The sequence below is a fragment of the Haemorhous mexicanus genome, chromosome 25, assembly GCF_027477595.1.
Source record: "Haemorhous mexicanus isolate bHaeMex1 chromosome 25, bHaeMex1.pri, whole genome shotgun sequence".
Classification (NCBI taxonomy): Eukaryota; Metazoa; Chordata; class Aves; order Passeriformes; family Fringillidae; genus Haemorhous; species Haemorhous mexicanus.
This window is the reverse complement of record NC_082365.1, coordinates 5,189,481-5,208,843: the sequence shown is the minus strand read 5'-3', so window position 1 is coordinate 5,208,843 and position 19,363 is coordinate 5,189,481. Positions and strand designations below refer to the sequence as shown.

Genomic DNA, 19,363 nt, shown 5'->3' with positions numbered 1-19,363 from the left:
CTTCTCATGAGACTGAAAATAAAATAAAAGCTTTTAAAACACCTCAGTTACCCCATCTCTGGGTCAGAAAAGGGGTTAATCCAACACCTTATTTACCAAAAAAAGCCTTACATATTCATCTAATTCCCCAGAATGCCTATACATATTCATTAGCTAGCCTCACCTAGTATTAAAATGCATTTAAATGAGTTCAAAGTTCCTTCACGCTTGCACAGACCTTCCCTTCAAATGGGTGGGTGGGTTTTGACATGGGGAGTGGTCTTCTTACGATGAAGGCAAAGATGTTTTCCTGGATTTGACCTTTTTACTCTTGTGTGTTGTCAGGCTTTCTGACCCTGGGCTGCAGTCCAAGCTCCCCCACTTGGCCTTAGCTGGTTTCAGGGCACAGGTACAAGCCATGGTTTCTTCATTTCCACAATAGCTCCACATTTTTATTCTGCTTCTTCAAACACAGTAAGACAAGTAAGTGATTTATATCTTAGCCTTAACTACTCCATCTGCCAATAATTAACCATTCCCCATCACTTCTACTCTCCTTGGTATACTTTTAATCATTATAAATAGTTTCTAACCTCCTAACTAAATCTAGCTAAACTTTTAACTCTTTCAGTTTCTTTAAAGCCTTGACTCAATACCAGCATCACTGAGTTTCAAATACATCTGTATTTATTAAATAAATAAAAGTATTTATTAAAGCACCACTGCAATAAAAGTATTTATTAAACCAGCATCACTGAGTTTCAAATACATCTGTATTTATTAAATAAATAAAAGTATTTATTAAAGCACCACTGCAATAAAAGTATTTATTAAACCAGCATCACTGAGTTTCAAATACATCTGTATTTATTAAATAAATAAAAGTATTTATTAAAGCACCACTGCTTTGGGTAATTTGGGGTTCTGGAGAGGGATTTGACAAACCCAGTTTGCCCATGCAATGAGAAGCAGGTGGCCACCTGCAAGGCCAGGCAGCAGGAAGCTTTTCATTGGCTTCCAACAAGAGCAGTGTAAGTCTGGTGGGGTGACAATGGCATTTCTCCTCTGCAAAGCCAAGAAGCAAACATTAACCACACCCACAAAGGAGGGAGCAAACTGAGGGAGGACAATCCCTTTCAGAGATTTAACACTCAAGATAAACGGGGGTGAGGAAAAGTAAATTTCAACAGTGGCCAGAGGCAGTTTTATAAAATGCACAGAGGGGCCTCAGCCAAGCCTCAGAAAGACTTTCAGTATTGATATTCATGACTGTTAGACCAAAGCCCAAAATGAAGTGATAGATTCTGCTGGCCAAACTGGGAGAATATCACTTAAATGGGATACACAGGAATGAGAAAACACCAAAGGAAATAGAGGGGGTTGCTGTTTTCCTCCAGCCAGCCTTAAGGTGGCTCCAAAGTCACTTGAAAAAACAACAAAATCCTTTTCCTGGAATGTAAAGGCACCAGCGTGGCTCCCTCACAGAGCAGCAGAGATGGCCCAGCAGGATCATGTGCTGCCATTGCAGGTCAAAGAAAGGTGCAGGATGTTTATGGGGCTGGTTTGATTTATCCCTTCTGTCATTTGACAGCCTGGAAAAGGATGTGGTGGCAGCTGAAGTTAAAACAGGTCCTGAACATCAGTGTGACTCCTGAGTTGCTTTCATCACTAAATTTAACAAAAAAATTGCTTTCTCCATGGTGGAGGGAACAGGAACTCACAGGTGGATTCCAGCCACACCTCAGGAGGGCAAAGTTGGCTTGACTTTAAATGTGTGCTTAAATCCTGCCAAGGGGCTGTTACCTGCCAAGGTCGTGTGAATCCCTGAGATCCAACAAAGGAAAACTCCAGGAAACACTGCACTCCCTTTTCCTGAGGGGCAGGAGTGAAAAAGGGAGTGATATTCACTTTTTTTTCACATTCACATTTCACACTAGGGCAGTGTGGATGGGCTTAGCAGCTGGTCTGCAGGGCAAACTACTGAGCTAACAGAGGAAGAAATTGATAAAATACAAGTTTATCCCTAGCAAGGAAGAAAGCAAGGCCATTAGCATGGAAACTGATAAAATAAACACATTAGGGATATTTGCAGTTGGAGGATATGTGCCTTAATAATTTGCTGTAAACTCTTGCCAATGTTGTATTGGTTAGCTCTGTTTGTTAGGAAAATTAACCCACCACCACCAGAGGTTTCTGTCCAAAAGGAGACAGAGGAGTCCTTTGACTTTATTCCAATCAAGGCAGAGGCCATGGGGCATCCCCTGGGGTCTCTCACATTTTTGGAGGACGCAGCCTCCTTTTTATCCCAATTTCCAGCCCCATTTCCCTTCTCTCTTTCCCCATTTCTGAGGTACTTGAGAGGTTCAGACTTCCCAAAACACCTGATACCAGAGACTCTCCTCTAATGTATAACCCTCCCTTTTAATTTTTAATTCTTACAGAATTTAGGGCTTTTTCCCCATTGTTTCTTTCATCTTTCAATGTCCAATTTCATTGATCAGCAAACCTAAAGTTTATTTGTAAAAGCAAATATCTTTTTCCATTCATCAATCAGTGGAATCCTTCCCCTTGTTTCTTTTTTCTTCCAGAGCTGGTTTTATCTACCAGCAAACCCAGAGCTGGTTTGGAAAGACAAATCTGCCATTCCTCTCATGTTGAACCACTGCAATGAGAATGCAAAAGCCAAAACTACTGAGCTTTTTGTTCTGCTCCCTTTAGTGTCTGGGTAGTCAGGGGTGGTGCTCAGTTTTGGATGCTGTCAGACAGAAGGATTATGATCACACTTTGGTGAGCTAGGTTTTTGACAAATATTTTCAAGTTTGTGGCATCACTAAGCAAGAATGAAAAAAATTATGAGTGTATGAAAAATATGTATTATATGATTGCCTTTTTGCAAATACTAAAATCAATATTATATGTGTTATGTTAGAAAGTTATGCTGTATTAATCCTCTTAAGTAGTGTGTTAAATATAGTTTTAGGCTATAACATAATATTAAAATAGAAACTATGCTATATAAGATACTTTTTTAACTAGCTCAAGAAAGGGATGAGATAATCAAGAAATTCTTTGCACAGAGATAACAGCAACAAGACACTAAATCCCAAAGAGAAAAATCATTACTTCCTTATTGTGAAGAGCTAGCCTCCTTGCAGACTTCATGGAGTCTGGCCACAATTTACAAGATGAAGGGATGAAGTTGACAATAACCAGAAAACACCCTTTGTTTGAAAAGAATTTTTGAATCATGTATGAGAGGTATGAATATGCAGCAGGCTGCTGCTTTTAAGGGTTAATCCTTTGTTAGCAAGCCATGCTTTTCAAGAGGAAAGCATCCCAACATTCGTAATTCTTTGCTTTTATTGGCCTTTATTGTCCAAACTCTGATTGTCCAAATTCTTATGGTTCTAATTTGTATTACTATTTTTATAACCTTTTTATTACTATTAAACGTTTAAAATTTTAAAACAAGCGACTGGAGTTTTTCACAAGCAGAAATAACTTTGTGTTGCCATTTGAATGTGGGGCACAGAAAGAATTTGCACTTGGAAGGGAAAGATCAGTGAAATAATTTTATTCTGGCAGAGGAGATTTGACAGCATCTTGGCTCTGCCCTCGGGGTGTTTCTGAGCTGGGCTGGGAGCGTTTCCTTCTTTTGCCAGTCAGCAGCGGCATCGTGTGGTTGTTGTGATGAGCTCTGGCAGTGCCCAGCAAAAGGGAAGAGCTCTCCTGGCCCGGCCCCATTCCTGTGGGGGAACAGCTCTGCTGTGGATCCCAGCTCTTGGGCACTGCCAGGATGTGATGGTGCACTGTCTTGGTTTGGAAAGCCATGTGTCTGCTAAGGAAGGCAGGAGCCTCCCATGAAATGGAAAATGTAAACACCCTCCCTCTGAATTGTTATAAACTTGAAATTAAGGGGCTCTCAGGCACAAAAATATGGGAGCAGGAATAACAGTTCTTTATTAGGGAAGAAAATAAAAAGATAAAATAAACAATGCAGTAAATCAAACCAACCCTGACAGAGCCAGAACACACCTGACACCCTGTGGGTCAGGGTGCTGGCAGCAGTCCCACTGGAATTGTGGCTGCAGCCCTCCTGCAGTGCCAGGGGTGGTTCTGCTGGAGCAGGGATCCTGGAGAAAGGTGCAGTCTGTCTCTGAAGATCCAGGGGCAGAGGCAGCTGCTGTTCCTCTGGGAAATCCAGTGCAGAAGCCGTGCTGGTGTTCCAGAATCTCCAGATTCTATCCGGGTAGGAATGCTTGGCTCCTCCCTCTGGGCTCACATCTCCCAATGGGATGCTGTAGTTCTTATCAGCCATGCAGGGACATTCAATGGCCTCTTATCAGCAGCTGTCTCCCTGAGGGAGGAGTGGGTGTGGAAGAGATAAGGAAAACTGCCCAATGGACAGAAGAGACCTGCAATTCAATTGCAATCACTTTCACACAGAGTTCAGCCAGATGTGTCTCACAGAGAAGTGTCAGGACAGAGTGACTGGTGGAACCCTGGTTATTGAGAATTTCAGACTTTCTGTGCTGGCAGGCACTGACCCAAGGCTGTGGAAAAGCTTCCAAAATGGAATGACAGAACTGGAATTGTGGGTGTGGAGTTTGAATAGAAATGTGTAATATCACAGGGTGGAAAACTTGGAGTTTAAGGTCTTAGAATGTAGTAATATTCTAAATATAGTAAAAGATATAGTAAAAAAATAAAGAATATAGTAATATTCTTTATAGTAATATAGATATTACTATAAAGCAAGATGGAGGTTTTAGGGTGGTGGCTGGTCCTTCTTCTTCTCCTTCTTCTTCTCCTTCTTCACCTTCTTCTCCATGGGTTTGGGTGGTGTTGTGTAATTGGATTCAAAAGTCCACATTGCAGCCACAGGTGCTTGGTTATTGGATCAAAAGTAAAAATAATTTATATGTCATTTCTTAACTGGACAGTTGTCACAGTCATAATTTCTGAAAAATCCCTTCACCAGGATTTCTTCTCCTGGAAAGCTGAGAAGTCTCAGAGAAAAAATGAAAACAATAATTATCTGATTGCTTCTCCTGTGTTTTGCTGCTTTGGAATGGGGTTGGAGATTCTTTATCCAACAGGTCGTTGTTTGATTGGTTTCATGTGAATTGTTTTAACTTAATGACCAATCACAGCCAGCTGTGTCAGACTCCGAGGAGAGAGTCACGAGTTTTTCATTATAATCTTGTTAAGCCTTCTGTCTCTATCCTTTCTCTATTCTTTAGTCTTGTTTTAGTATAGCATTCTTTAATACAATATAGATCATAAAATAATAATTTAACCTTCTAAGAACACAGAGTCAGATTCATTCATTCCTCCCTACAATGGGGACTGCAGAAAATACCACAGACAGTTTATCCTTAAAAGGCCTTTCAGGGAGAGAGATAGGGCTCCATTTTAGTTTGTTAGAGTGAAGTGCTGTAGAACTCAGGGTTTGTGAGACTGGGGCAGAGATAAGAGCTGATAAACATCTGAGTCCCAGCAAGAAATACCATCTCACACATTTAATCCTGACCCTGGCAAAAAGAAGCAAAGACTCCACAAGGGAGTTCCTGGATTATCCCCTGCTCCCAGCAGCCCCTGAACTGCCCACAGCACACTTTGGCTTTGCAGCTTCCTGCTCACATCCAGGATTTCCCCACTCTCACAGGTCTCAGCGACGTCCATCTGTCCATCCGTCCTGGGAGATGCATAGAGGATGTCTGTCTGTCCATCACAGGGGATGCAGAGGGAATGTCTGTCTGTCTGTGTGTCCATCCCGGCGGATGCGGAGTGGATGTCTGCCTGTCTGTCCATCCCGGGGAATGCAGGGAGGGGTATCTGTCTGTCCTTCCCAGGAGTTGCAGGGAGAGATGTCTTTCTGTCCGTCCGCCTGTCCGCCTCCACGTGCTGGCGCCGTGCGCTGGGTGGGCGGGGGGCGGGGACCTGTCTGTCGATTCATCTATCGCGCTTTCTGTCCGTCTGTCTACCGGTCTGTCCCGCTGTCCCTCTGTCTATTGCCATCCGTCTGCCGGGGCGCGTGTCCCGCTGGCCCAGCCGGAGCAGCGGCGATTGACTGGAGGAGCTGTCGCTCAGAACGCGGCCACGCCTCCTCCTCAAAGGCAGCCTCTCCAGCTGATTGGCTGGCTTCTTTGTCAATCACCACCCAACTCTTCCTGTGACTGGCTGGCAAGGCTTGAACCCGCCCCTCCCCACCCCGGTCTCTAATCTACCCAGCGACAGCCTCTGATTGGCAGGGGGAGCCGGAGCGATTTTTTGATTGGCTGAGGCCATAGGGGGCCCGCCCGACCCATTCACACAGCGCGGGCGCGGCCGGGGGTCCAGGGGAGGGGACAGCGGCGTGTCCCCCCGGGGCTGGCCCGAGGCTGAACAGGGCACAGGGAGAATGAGGAGCGGCACAGCATTGAGCCGGAGCCAGGCTGAGCCCCCACGCCCAGGCTATGAGGAACGGATTAACTTATTTTCTTTTTTCTCTTCTTTCTTTCACTTTTCTTTCCTTTTTCTCTTTCCCTTCCTGCCTGCCTCTGCCAAGGTTCGTTAGGTTTGAAGCACTAGAGATGGAATTTCACATTCAGGCTGAAAGCTCCATCTTGCTTTTTCTATATTACTATATTCTAAGACCTTAAACTCCAAGTTTCCACCCTGTGATATCAGACACCTCTATTCAAACTCCACACCCACAATCCCAGTTCTGCCATTCCATTTTGGAAGCTTCTCCACAGCCTCAGATCACTGCAGTGTTTTCTTGGGGGTCAGTGCCTGTCAGCACAGAAAGTCTGAAATTCTCAGCACCCAGGATTCCAACATCTTCCCCAATGAGCCAAGGCCATGAACAGGTAATTTAGGTAATTTGGTCCCACCTGCAGGGACAGGTGTTGGATCCAGCTCCTAAGGGCAGCACCTGATCCAATTTGTTCCCTTTAAATGGCTCTGGAAGAGGAGACAGGAATTCTCCCACGAGTTCCAGGAGGGCACTGGGCTGTGCTGAAATTGAGGTTATCCAAAAACTAATTTTCCAGACTTGCTTCCCCTCCTGAATTCATCTGGCAATGGCAAGAGAGGGGAAAAGCAGGAGAGGCATTCTTCCTTCTGGAAAAGGCAGAGCTGGAGGTGGGGGGAGATTTGGCTTTGCCAACTGACAAAACTCATTTCCTCACTTCCAGCATTCCAATTTCCTAAAACAACCCCTATCCCAGCTCTTCCACAGCAGCCACGGCTGCTTGGTTCAGGGTGATACCATAAATTATCCTGAAATTGGCATTTGAAGCTGTAATTTGTCCTGGATTTTGATTTCCAGGCCTCTGCCCTTCCAAGGGCAGCCCAGAGCCAGCTGCCAGGACTGAGGCAGAGCTGCCTTTCCCCACAACCATGCTTTTATAGGAAAATACTCCTTTATTCTAATTTACTCCCTTATCAGACCCATCTTTGATTCCCAGACACTGTTTTGAGGACACAGAGAGAGATTTCTGCTGGAGAACAAAAAAACTAAGTGGGATAAGCAGGAATTTTCTGGTGAAAAATAGGGTTAATTCAAAACCCAGAGGTACCTGCAGGATTTCAGCCCCTTATCCCTGTTTCTGCTTGGTGGGCTCTGATCTAACAACTGTTCTGGATTTTTTTCAAGCCCTACCAGAAGGAAACACAAACCCCAAGGCTGATTGTAGATTTCTTTGCAGGGAAGCAGATGGAGCTCCAGGGACTCTTTTACAGATAAAAAACACTGGAGAAGGAGGGAGGAATGCACTGAACAGATTAAAAACTCTCTATTTTTTTAAAAGAAGTGTGGAATGACACCTGGATTTCCCCGTGGACAGCACCACAAGAGGGAGACTCACTCCTGCAGCAGGCCTGGCAGTGCCCTTGGCACAGCTGCTGTCCCAATCCACCCCCAGTTTTGGCTCCAAATCCCTGCCTTCCCACCTTTCCCCCCCTGCTGAGGAGCCCAGTGAGAGTAACAAAATTATTTATTTCATTCCCTCCCGGGGCAAAGCTCAGTTCTGTCCAGAAAAGGTAAAAAAACCTCTGGAGTTGGCAGGAGCAGCAGATACAGGTGCTGTGGGGAGGGAAGTCCCAGGAGCTGGGTGAACTGCACCAGTTCCTTTGGTCAGGGCAGGGCTTTGAGCTTTTGGGGGTCTCTCTTTCTTTTTCAAATATCCTTGATGACCTCCTCCAGCTCCTCTTTTGTGTACATGTGGAATTTCATGCCAGGCTCCACCGTGGCAAGCTGCAAGAGAAGGAACAAGGGGTTAAGAGTGGCTGAGGAGAGCAGGAGCAGCTGTTCCTTCTCCTGATCTGCCAGGCCAGCAGGATCATTCCAGCCCAGAACACGCTCCATGATGCCCTAAAATAGCTGCCTGCTGCACAAATAGCTTTGAATTGACTCAGCCTCCTCAAGAGGAGCAGCAGCAGGGAATTTTAGTGGGAACTGCTCCCACTCAATGGGGGAAAAGCCATCAAAAACCTCCCAGGAGAGAATTCCTGCCTCTGCAAAGGATTCTGCTCCTCCAGGAACCAAGGGGACAAATCCTGTCTGGGAGCTGAGGGGGCTCAGGGAAACTGAGGCAGAGATCTCTAAGGAAAAGAGGGACAGCACAGAGCCAGGGCAGACAGTAGAAACATTCCAGAGGCAGCAGCAGGGATGAGGGATACTTGAATGAGAGGAGGAGCCAGGAGGAGAAACATGAGCAGAAATATTCACAGCTGGCTCAGGGATGGGAGCCCAAAACAGGGACAGCTGTGCCAGAGAGAGCTGGGATGGCCTGGAATGAGCTGGGGTATCCCATAATAGGTTAGGATGGGGCAGGGACATGGCTGGGCTGGGATAGGAGCAGGGCTGGGCTGCCCCTGAACTCACAGGCACTGGGAGTGTCAAACATGGTTTGACTCTCCAGGATCAAAGTGTATGGATGCAACCAAAAACCTGAAGGAAAGCTCTGCAGCATCCCAGCAGATCCCAGAGCTCTTCTGAGGTGACTTTTCACAAACTCCTCCTTCACCAGCACAAGGGAATACCTGAGCCAGGGCAGGGAGGTACCACAAGGTGTTTTTCCCCCACACTCAGCCTGAGAGCTGCTGCCAGCCCAGGTTTCACCCAGAACTCTCAGACAAGGTGGAGGCACTTGGAGATGCCACTTCAGCCCCTCCAGTCATGGAGTAGTTTGGGCTGGAAGGGACCTTAAGGCCCATCCATTCCAGCCCTGCCATGGCAGGGACATCTCCCACTGTCCCAGGCTGCTCCCAGCCCTGTCCAGCCTGGCCTGGGGATCCAGGGGCAGCCCCAGCTGCTCTGGGCACCAAACCACCTGTGCAGGGACTGCACTGATCCTGAGCCCAACCAGACTCAACAAGAGCCAGATTTATGCACCAAAACCAGCTCTAAATACTGAAAAAAACCTTTATGAACACTAAAACCAGCAGAGACACCAATTCCTTTGCTTTTCCCCACCTCCTCAAACCTGTCCCTCACCTTCTCCCTACCAAAGCTTCACCATTCCCTGACAGGCTTCACAGGGAAGTCATTAATCTAAAATTGTGAAGTCCTTTCAGGCTCCTGACCTTTGCCACCAATGGATTTAACTCTTCCACTGCCACACTTTCCCTCTTCTCTTTGTTCCTAGATGGAAAATGCCACAGCAGCATGGCCAGAGCCAAGAAATGGGAGAGGCACATACTTCTAGGAAGCAAAGAGCTCTTCAGGTGGCAGATTTTCAGCCAGGGGGTGCCTTGAGTCAATAGAAACCTTTTAATCCTCAGCACATTCCTGCTGTCCTTCCCCCTGCACCATTCCACCCCACTCCAGGGCCGTGCCAAGCACAGTTAAGCCCTGTTAAACAGGGACATGACATCAGGATACTGTACACATTCCACTGCCTGCACTGTACCAGGAAAAAATGTACAGCCAAGGGCTGGAAGAGCACCTGGGAAGGAGATTCCAGCCACATGGCATGATTTTGGGACACAGTATCCAAATTCCCACGTGCTGTTGGCCTTCCCCTCCAAAGGAAGCTGCTGAATCCCACCAGGAATGGTCCCCCCACAGCAACATTTAATACAAAAATGGGGTGAGTACCTTGGGGCTGTTTGGGAAAAGGTTTCCCAGCACTCAGAGGGAAGGAAGGGGAGGAGAGAGCAGCTCAGGAGCTGGAATGCCACACTTTGGAAAGGTCTGGTGTCTCATAACCCACCCGAAATAGAAGCAAACTCTATACACCAGCCTGGCTTCTCATCCCCCAGTTACCCCACCCAGTGCAGAGGGTTTGTACCCTTCCCACCCAAAAAGGAGCCTGTGGAGCAGCTCTGGGGGTCTGTGGGTACTGCCTGCCCCCAGGGCTCCAGGGGCACAGCCATTCCTGGAGGATCCTTGCTGCTCCCACTGTCCAAGGGATTTTTGGCACTGCCCCAGGACTAATATAGCAGCCCAGGAGCTGGGTAATTTTCATTCCTTCTAATATTACAAGCAGCAAAGCAAAAAAGAATGGCTAGATGCAGAAGAACAAGCAGTCTGGGTGGTATGTTGGGTTCTGCTGACTGAGGGTCAGAGAATCCCTTCTGCTCCTCCTGCATCTGTCACTGTCATATTTTCTGAAAAATCCTCTTTGCCCAGGATTCTTCTCCTGGGAAGCTGAGAAGCCTCAGAGAGAAATGAAAACAGTAATTATCTGATTGCTTCTCCTGTGTTTGCTGCTTTGGAATGTGGTCTGGAGATTGTTTACCAACTGGTCATTGTTTGATTGGTTTCATGTGAATTGTTTTTAATTAATGACCAATCACCATCAGCTGTGTCAGACTGAGGAGTCAGCCACAAGTTTTTCATTATCATTCTTCTTAAGCTTTCTGTCTGTATCCTTTCTCTTTCTTTAGTATAGTTTTAATATCACATTCTTTAATATAATATCATAAAATAATAAATTAGCCTTCTAAGAACATGGAGTCAGATTCATCTCTTCACCTCATCCTGGGGACCCTGCAAATACCACATGGATCAGCCATGAAAAGAGACCAGGCTCTGCACCTCTGCAGGGGAAAAGCTTCAACTTTTCCAAAATGCCCCACAGGATGTGATGAGAAGGGCAGGAACACCTGCAGGACTTGGCTCAGGAAGCCCTGAGCTCCTCCATTCCTTGCTCCAGGGGCAATCCTGACTCCAGCAAGACTTACCTCAATGTTGGTGGCATTTAGCTTCTCCTCCATGACCTGTTTCAGGATGACCAGGGAAGATTTGATGGCTTCCTTTAGTGTCATGGACTGCAAAACAAATGGCTCATGGATGCCAAGCTGCAGGCTCAGCACCTGGCCCCTCTCCCTCCCCTCTCCCAAATCCCTTGAGCCAGGCAGCCAAAGGAGCAGCTTAGCAAGGGATCTGCAGCATCCCTGGGAGACTGGAGCAGGCAGGGCAGGGATATCCACAGGGACAGTGAAATCCTGCCTTTCTGAGATTTAAAAATGGTTTATTAGGGCACATAAAGCTGGTTAATTTTCAAATGGTACATTTGGGAAAGGAGGGGCTGTTTCTCTTCACCTATTTCCTCCCAAAAAGCCAGATTGCCTCTAGGCAGAAGCCTCCATGCTGCATTTAATCTGATAAATCCTAGGCATCCCTAGAGGCAGAGGGATGTGCAGCACAGCTGTGTTTCAGTAACTTTGCACTTGAAAAAGGGTTGACAATCCAGGGAGTCCAGAATTTGGGTAATTTGGAGAGTTCCAGTGAACAAATGAGTCTTCCCAGCCACCATCACTAACAGTGCTTTTCATCAGGGTTTGGCTTCTTAGCACCCAAAATGGGCAACCCCCTCCTCATGGGGGAAAAAATTCCTATTTAATATCATCATGACCAGAACTTCCAGCACAAAAGCTGTTCCCTTTCTGAAGGTGCTGCTGTGAGCTCAGGATGCTTCCAGCTGTATCCACACAGAGCCTGATGCTGACAGCAGCACCCAGAGCTCAGTTTTTATTTATAGAGAACTTCCTGACATTGCCCTAATTATCTCGCAGGCAGAGAGCAGCTGCTGGGAGCAGCTCTCTGTTGTAGAGATGCTCAGCACCTACTCACAGGATCCTCTGCTCAGGAGTGATCCTGCCCTGAGCAGCTCAGGCCCCTCCTCTCCAGCCCAGTCCTAAATCCTCACTGGGGAGGGAATGAGGGGGTCCTGGGAGGTGGTGAAGTACCCCGGGCCCAGGAGAGGTGACCCCCAGCCCCAAATGCAGCCCTTACCTTGTGGTAAACCTCCTGCAGGGAGCTCTGGGCTCCCTCCGAGGCGGAGCCGATGGCTCTGGCATCGCACTGCACGAACGTCCCCGAGGGATCCATGTGGAACCTGTGGGGACAGGGGGTGACTGCCTGCAACCCATCCCACCCCAGGGCATCCCAAGGACTCTCCCACCAGTCCCCCAGAGCTCCCTGCACAGCTGGAGCTGGGATTCCTCCCCAAGAGCTCCTGGACTGGCAGCTTACACACTCTAACACTGCCCTCTTTGCTCAGAGAACCGTTTCCCTTTGGATTTCCCATCTTATCCTAATTTTTTTTAAATAAATTCAGCAAGTTTTTTTCCCTGCTGGAAGGCAGACCTGACTGGTCTGGCTCTGCCAAGCCTTTCCCACTTCCAGTGGGGCCATTTGAAGTGCTGAGTTCAGGTTACAGCTGCTCCAACACCTCCCCAAGGAATGTCACATGGATTATGTTACTGGTGGCTCTGACAGTCCTTTAGGGAAAGGTAAGAATACACTGAAGATGAGGAGAGCTTTAACACTTCCCTCCTCCCCAGGAAACCACATTTTTAATTTAAAAAGGCAACGGTTTGGGGCAGATTTGATGATTTTCCATGCCAAACAAGCAGGCAGGGCTCTGGAAAGGGTTTAACAGGATTAACAATCAGGGACATAATGGGATAAACCCCAAGGGGCTGACTTAAGGAAAATCCCAGAATCGAGTCCTTAAAACAGCCTGGGAATTTTGCAGTGGAGGTTTGGTTTTTTCCCTGGATTAGGAGAGCAGAACTCACAGCTGGGGTCCTTTCTCATCCACCCCTCCGAAGAGCAGAGCGACACCGAACGGGCGGGACTGCAGGACAGAGGAGGGAATGGGTCAGACAGGGGGGGACAGGGGGGTTCCCCAGCACCCCCCAAATCCCCAGTCCCACCATGGCTCCTGGGTCAGCATCCTCCTCCCCAAACTGCAGAGCCAGGTTAGACACAGCCTGTGTCACACTCTCCACTGTCATGGTCTCGTTGTAGGTGAACCAGTGATTCTGCAGGAAAATCCAAATCAAGATTCCCATTAGTCCCATGTGCCCAAAATATGACACCCCTGCATGGCTGAGGTGGGGGACACAAGGATAACTTCCCTGTGGAACCCAGGGAACAGCCAGTTCCCTCAGGGAAGCATCAGGGAGAGTGGGATGTACAAAACTCCACAGAAAATTGGATAGCAAAGCTTGGGATGCCAAAAAGGAAATGCAAAGCTGAAGGACTTTATACAAATATCAGCTTTGCAAGGAATGTGTTACACAGCTCTCCAGAGGGTGGAAAAGTACTGATATGCAGGAGAAAACCCCAGGAAAATCCTTTGCAGCAGCACAGATTTGTACCCAGGACCTCCAGGCACCTGAGGCATCCGGGAAATGTAAGGGGATAAAAAGAAAACCAATATATCCTATATTTTACCAGAAGTCAGCCCCTACACTCCCAACAAGCCTCCAGCTTCCCACCAGCTCCTTTGATGGAATGATCTTCCCTTTGTCAAGACTTTTAAGGAGTTCCTGGGATTTGTGCTGCTAATTTAAGAACAGAGTTGTCAGATCTTACCTGAGTCTCCACTCTGGCCTTGTCAATTAAAGTCTTTGCATCAGCTATTAGGCCACTCATGGCACACCCTGGAAGGGAAAGGGCAACCAGGAGTCATTCCTGTTTCATTCCTGAGTCATTCCACCCATTATTTGGGATGTGTTTTCCCCCAGAACGCCCAAAGCCCATGTAAAACACAAAGGGCTGCAGGGAGGAGCTGGTCTCTGAGTGGGAAGGTGGGGAAGAGATTTGTCCCCCTGTGCTGGGCACTGCTGAGGCCACACCTGCAATCCTGGGAATAGTTTTGGGTTTCTCACAAGAAGGACAATGAGGAGCTGGAGCATGTACAGAGAAGGCAACACAGCTGGGAAGGAGCTGGAGCATCAGGAGGGGCTGAGGGAGCTGGGAAAGGGGCTCAGCCTGGAGAAAAGGAGGCTCAGAGGGGACCTTGTGGCTCTGCACAACTCCTGAAAGGACAGCCGGGGGGGTCGGGCTGTGCTCCAGGGAACAGGGACAGGAGAGGGAACAGCCTCAGGCTGGGCCAGGGCAGGTTCAGGTCAGATCTTACATTATTTTTTCCATGGAAAGCATGGTCAGACCCTGGCACAGGCTGCCCTGTGAACAGTGCTGGAGTCCCCATCCCTGGAAGGGTTCAAAAAGTGAGGATGTGGCACTTTGGGACATGGATCAGTGGCGGCCTTGGGATGGTTGGACTCCATGATCTTAGAGGGCTTTTCCAGTCTCGAGGACTCTGTGGGATTGAACCAGATTTGCTCCAGAACAACCTGCTGGGAAGGGCCCTGGCTGCTCCACAGGCAGCAGAGGCTGCAGGAATCCCAGCACAGATCCCACTCTGGGAGGACGTGACTGCATCATAAGCTCCTGGGAGGAGGAAACTGGACTCTTGGAGCTCCTCTCATGCCCATGGAGCAGCAACACAGGAATTCTGGAGGTTTCCTGCCCTTTCAGAGTGACATATTTGGTCATGAGCCCATTGTGGGCTGCTCAGGGCATGGGTGGCATCAGTGATCCTGGAGAAACTGGCCCCAGCCAGGCCCACCACAACTCCCTGCCCTCCCAGAGCTAAATTTGGGATGAGCTTTCATGAGGAAGGCTACTGAGGCAGGGGGATGGAGCTTCAGCTGCCTCCTTCTGCTTCCTGGAGCTTCTTTCTGCTGGCTTGGAGCCTGTAAAACTAGTGACCAGGAGCTGGTGTGCACTGGGAGGGAGGGTTCATCCCAACACACAACTCTCCATATTGCCAGGGATGGACTATTATCATAAATAATTCACAATTTTGGGGGTGATCTGATGCAGAGGGATGAATCCCTCCTCCATACCAATGTGGGAGTCGATCTCCACAATCTTCTCAATGCTGCTGGGCTCCATCAGGGGGGATGTGATCCTCTTCTCCACAGCCAGGCAAACTCCCTCTGAGGTCTGGATCCCAATGGCTGTGGAGCCAAGCTGCAAAACAACACCACAGGCTCCAGCTCACACACATATCACTGCTAATTCTGACTTATTTGCAGGTGTGTTGGTTTGGATTCAATTGTGTCACCCACACACAAACCCACTCTGGCTTGGCATGGTGGATTTTCAAGCTTATTCCCTGAAGTAGGAAATGGGGAAGGTGAAATCCATGGGATTCCCATGAGAACCCAGTGGGTCCCACAAGGTCCCCCCCGAGCCTCCTTTTCTCCAGTCTGCGCCCCTTTCCCAGTTCCCTCAGCCCCTCCTGGTGCTCCAGCCCCTTCCCCAGCTGCACATCCTTTAAGCAACAGCAGTTTGTGGAGCCTGGTGAGTGTAAAAGGCCCTGGGAATTCTCCTCTGCCAGAGAGAAAAGAGAGTTTTAAACTCCTTTAAACCTTTAAGGGTGGGAGAACTTCCCACATCAGTACAAATCTCTCTGCAGTTCTGGTTTGGGCACGTGGCTTTCCATAAACTCCTGTTTCCCCCAGAGTCCCAGGCAGCAATTCCACCCCAGGACTGCAGGACACCTCAGTGTCACCAGGGCCACAAGCACAGTGACAGATCCTAGGGGCTCCTGGCAGCCCTTGTCTGGATTCTGCTGTGATCCCACCTTGATTCCATCAGGCCCTGCCTGGATCCCACCTCAACTGCACCAACCCTCACCTTGATTCTACCTTGATCCCACAAATCCCTGCCTTGATCCCAACAGCCCCTACTTTGATCCTACCTCAGGCACACCAAGAGCTGCCTGGATCCCACTTTCATCCCACCAGCCCTGCCTTGATCCCACCATGATCCTACCAATGCTTTCCTAGATCCCACCAGCCCCTAATCTGGATCCTATTTAATCCCACCAAATCCCACACTGGTCCTACCTTAACCCCACCTTGATCCCACCAACTCCTAAACTCAATCCAGCCTTGATCCCACCAACAACTACCTTCATCCCACCATGATCCTACCAATGCTTTTTGGATCTTTCCAGCCCCTAATCTGGATCCCACCAGCCCTTACCTCAATCCTATTCAATCCCACTGGTCCTACCTTAACCCCACCAACTCCTAAACTCAATCCAGCCTTGATCCCAGCAGCCCTGCCTGGATCCCAGCCTGCTCCCAGCACTCCCAGCTCTCCCCCACCAGGGAATTTCCTGGCAGAACCAGCTGCAGTGTGGAATGCTCCCTCCCAACATCCACTTCTAGACAAGGGGTTTAATTTTAAACCCAAGATACCCTGGAAAGCTGCACCTACAGCAACAGGGATGGCAGGAGATCTGTTTTAATTTATCAAACCAGCATGGCCACCAACATCCCCCTGGGAGCTTTAATTCCCAAGTCCTTGATACTTGTATTACTTTTTCTGTTACATTATTACTTTATTCCTCTTTTTAGTGCTCCAAGAAGCTAAAGGAACACAGGCAAGGTGAAGTCAGGACTCTTCTCCCCAGTTCAAGCACCTTCCCTTCCTCACCTGACCTGTTCAAACACCTCAGAGCTTTTTCCCTTCCTCACTTGACCTGTTTCTTCCAAATTTAAACTTATTACCAATCAACACCCACATTCTGTCAACATAACAGACAGGAATATTTATCAATTACGAATATTTATCAATTAAGGATGTTTAATCCCCAAAGGCCATTTGGCCCTGCAAAGATGGGTTTGCTCCTAACAACTTTCAGGTTTACATTTAAATCCACCCAAGAAGTTGTTTAGGTTGGATTTGGGGATAAACAGCTTTGGACTGCATTTTTTGGGGATACACCACTTGGTAGGACAGGGGAGGGAACATTGCACTGAACTTTGGGGGAAATCAGTGGGTTTTGGTCCTTGCTGACCCATAAAAGAGCAGAGCAGTGGGATGTTTGGCTGGAGGAAACAGACACAGCCTGGATTAGTCCTTGTGGGTTCTTTGTTTCTTTTTTTTTTATTTCTGTTGGGGTTGGGATTGAAGGTACTTGAGATGATAGTTTGTGTTCAGATTTAGGTATTCATTGTTTCTTATCAATGTTACAGTCTCACAGCTGTGAGTTTCCTAGTTTTTCATGAGTAAGGTACAAAATGGTTAACTATCTCTTGTTATAAGGTCTTTTAAGGTTAAACTATCTAATTAAGAAATTATACTTAAATTAATTTCTCTTTTAACTTAATAATTGATTTGTCAAAGCCTGCAGTGTGGACTTTTCTGTTTAACTATAAAATATCACTCAAATCTATGGAGAAGAAGGTAAAGAAGAACAATTTGTTTCCACTCTAAAACTTCTATTTAGCTTCACATCTATTACTATATTTTTAAACCCCAAACTTTTAAGTTTTCTACTCTGTGATATTACATACTTCTAATTAACTACACCCTCATAATTCCAATGTTATTAATCCATTTTGGAAGCCTTCTTTACAGCCTCAGTGCTGTCTTGTGGGTCTGTGCCTTTCAGCACAGGAAGTTTAAAATTCTCAGCATCCAGGGTTCCAACAAGTCCCGAGCAATCCCTGCCTGGGGTTGGAAAGGAAACTTTGAAGGAAACTTTTTAAAAAGTACCTTTATGGCCTCAATGGCATACTCCACCTGGAAGAGCCTCCCCTCTGGAGAAAAGGTGTTCACACCCCTGCAAGGAGAACACACAGTGAGAAGGGCAGGAAACCAAGGCCTTGCTCAAGGGTGAGGCCACCTGGGCACAGGTGGGGCGGGGGGACAGCAGGGCCATGTCCCCTCAGCACAGGACAGCCACAGGGTGGGCACTCAGGACGGTCATGGACTCAAGGAGAGCCAGCAGGTCCAGGCACAGGTGAGAAGCAGGTGGGGTGTTCTGGCACACTTTGGAATGCAAAGGGAGCACCAGGAGCCAGACAGGTCCTGTTTGACCATGGAATCCTGGAATCCTTGAGACTGGAAAAGTCCTTTGGGATCACGGAGTGCAGCCTTTCCCCCTCAGCCCTGCCAAGGCCACCACTCGCCCCTGTCCCCAGGTGCCACCTCCACGTGGTTTTTGAGCCCTTCCAGGGATGAGGACTCCACCACTGCCTCAGGCAGTCTGTGTCAGGGCAGGACAAGCCTTTCCATGAAAAAAATTCCCAACATCCAAACGAAATACCCTTGGCCCAGCCTGAGGCCGTTCCCTCTTCTCCTGTCCCTGTTCCCTGCAGCACAGCCCGACCCCCCCGGCTGTCCCCTCCTGTCAGGAGTTGTGCAGAGCCAGAAGGTCCCCCCTGAGCCTCCTTTGTTCCAGGCTGAGCCCCTTCCCAGGTCCCTCAGCCGCTCCCCCCGGACACGCTCCTTTCCCCGGGTACCCCATCCCTGCACACCAGGAGTTCCCCCGCCCTCGCTCCATTCCATCCTGGCATCCCCGGTCCCGTGGCAGGGCGGCGGGCTCCCGGCAGCTCCCGGTGCGATCGCAGCGCGGGAGCCGCCGGTCGGGGCGGCCCGGACCGCTCGTGCCGCGCCGGGCGCAGGCCCGTGACTCAGCCGCGGCGCGGGCGGGCACTCACCGGTCGTACTCGGAGCGCGTGAGGAACATGGCGGCGGCAGGGCCGGGCGGTGCCGGCGGATCCTGGGGACTCCGGAGGTGCCGGGGGGACTCGAGGGGTCCGGGGGCACCGGGAGCGCTGCGGCCTCACCGGGGGCTGCAACGCCGCTTCCGGCCCCGAGCGGCACTTCCGCCCGCGCCGCCCGCCCATTGGACAGCGGCCGTGCAGTCCAGCCAATGGGACGGCGGGGAGGGCGGGACCAGGATTGGGGGAGATGGGAGGGGCCAAGTGATGGGGCGGGGCCAACGCGAGAGGGGCGGGGCCGGCGCATCGGGGGCGTGGTCGTATCGCTAGGGCGCCGGATGGGGGCGGGGCCAGAGCGGGACGGGGGAGGGAGGATGAGGGGCGTGGTCCTGAAAAGGGCGTGGCTATGCTTCAGGGGCGGGGCCAGATCAGTAGGGGGCGTGGCCTGCGGCGGGCACGGCGCGGTGCCGGGAGGGGTTCCCGGGAATGGGGAACCGGGAAGGGGAACCGGGAAAGAGGGGGCGGGAAGGGGGTACCGGGAATGGGGGGTCAGGGAGGCGGCACCACGGATGGGGTACCGAGAAGGGGGCACCGGGAAGAAGCTACGGGAGGCGGTGTCGGGAACGGG

At 49.3% G+C, this 19,363-nt stretch overlaps 1 protein-coding gene across 1 annotated transcript; it reads right to left on the bottom strand.

The window, feature by feature from the left end:
- Positions 1–7,736: 7,736 nt before the first annotated feature.
- Positions 7,737–18,903, bottom strand: PSMA5 (proteasome 20S subunit alpha 5). Its single transcript, XM_059867620.1, has 9 exons — positions 18,733–18,903; positions 17,786–17,852; positions 15,118–15,244; positions 13,799–13,866; positions 13,135–13,242; positions 12,997–13,055; positions 12,209–12,311; positions 11,155–11,241; positions 7,737–8,221 (listed from the first exon to the last, which is right to left on the bottom strand). Exons 1-9 carry the CDS (start codon positions 18,759–18,761, stop codon positions 8,144–8,146), a joined length of 726 nt encoding a protein of 241 aa, XP_059723603.1. The 5' UTR covers positions 18,762–18,903; the 3' UTR covers positions 7,737–8,143.
- Positions 18,904–19,363: the final 460 nt, after the last annotated feature.

Bases quoted from the DNA above. Each gene is read 5' to 3' on its own strand.
- PSMA5 (XM_059867620.1), bottom strand. From the start codon at position 18,761: ATGTTCCTCACGCGCTCCGAGTACGACCG. The intron at 15,245-17,785 runs GTACTTTTTAAA...GTTGTTTTGCAG, and splicing joins ATGCCATTGAGGCCATAAAG to CTTGGCTCCACAGCCATTGG. The intron at 13,867-15,117 runs GTATGGAGGAGG...TTTCCCTTCCAG, and splicing joins GGAGATCGACTCCCACATTG to GGTGTGCCATGAGTGGCCTA.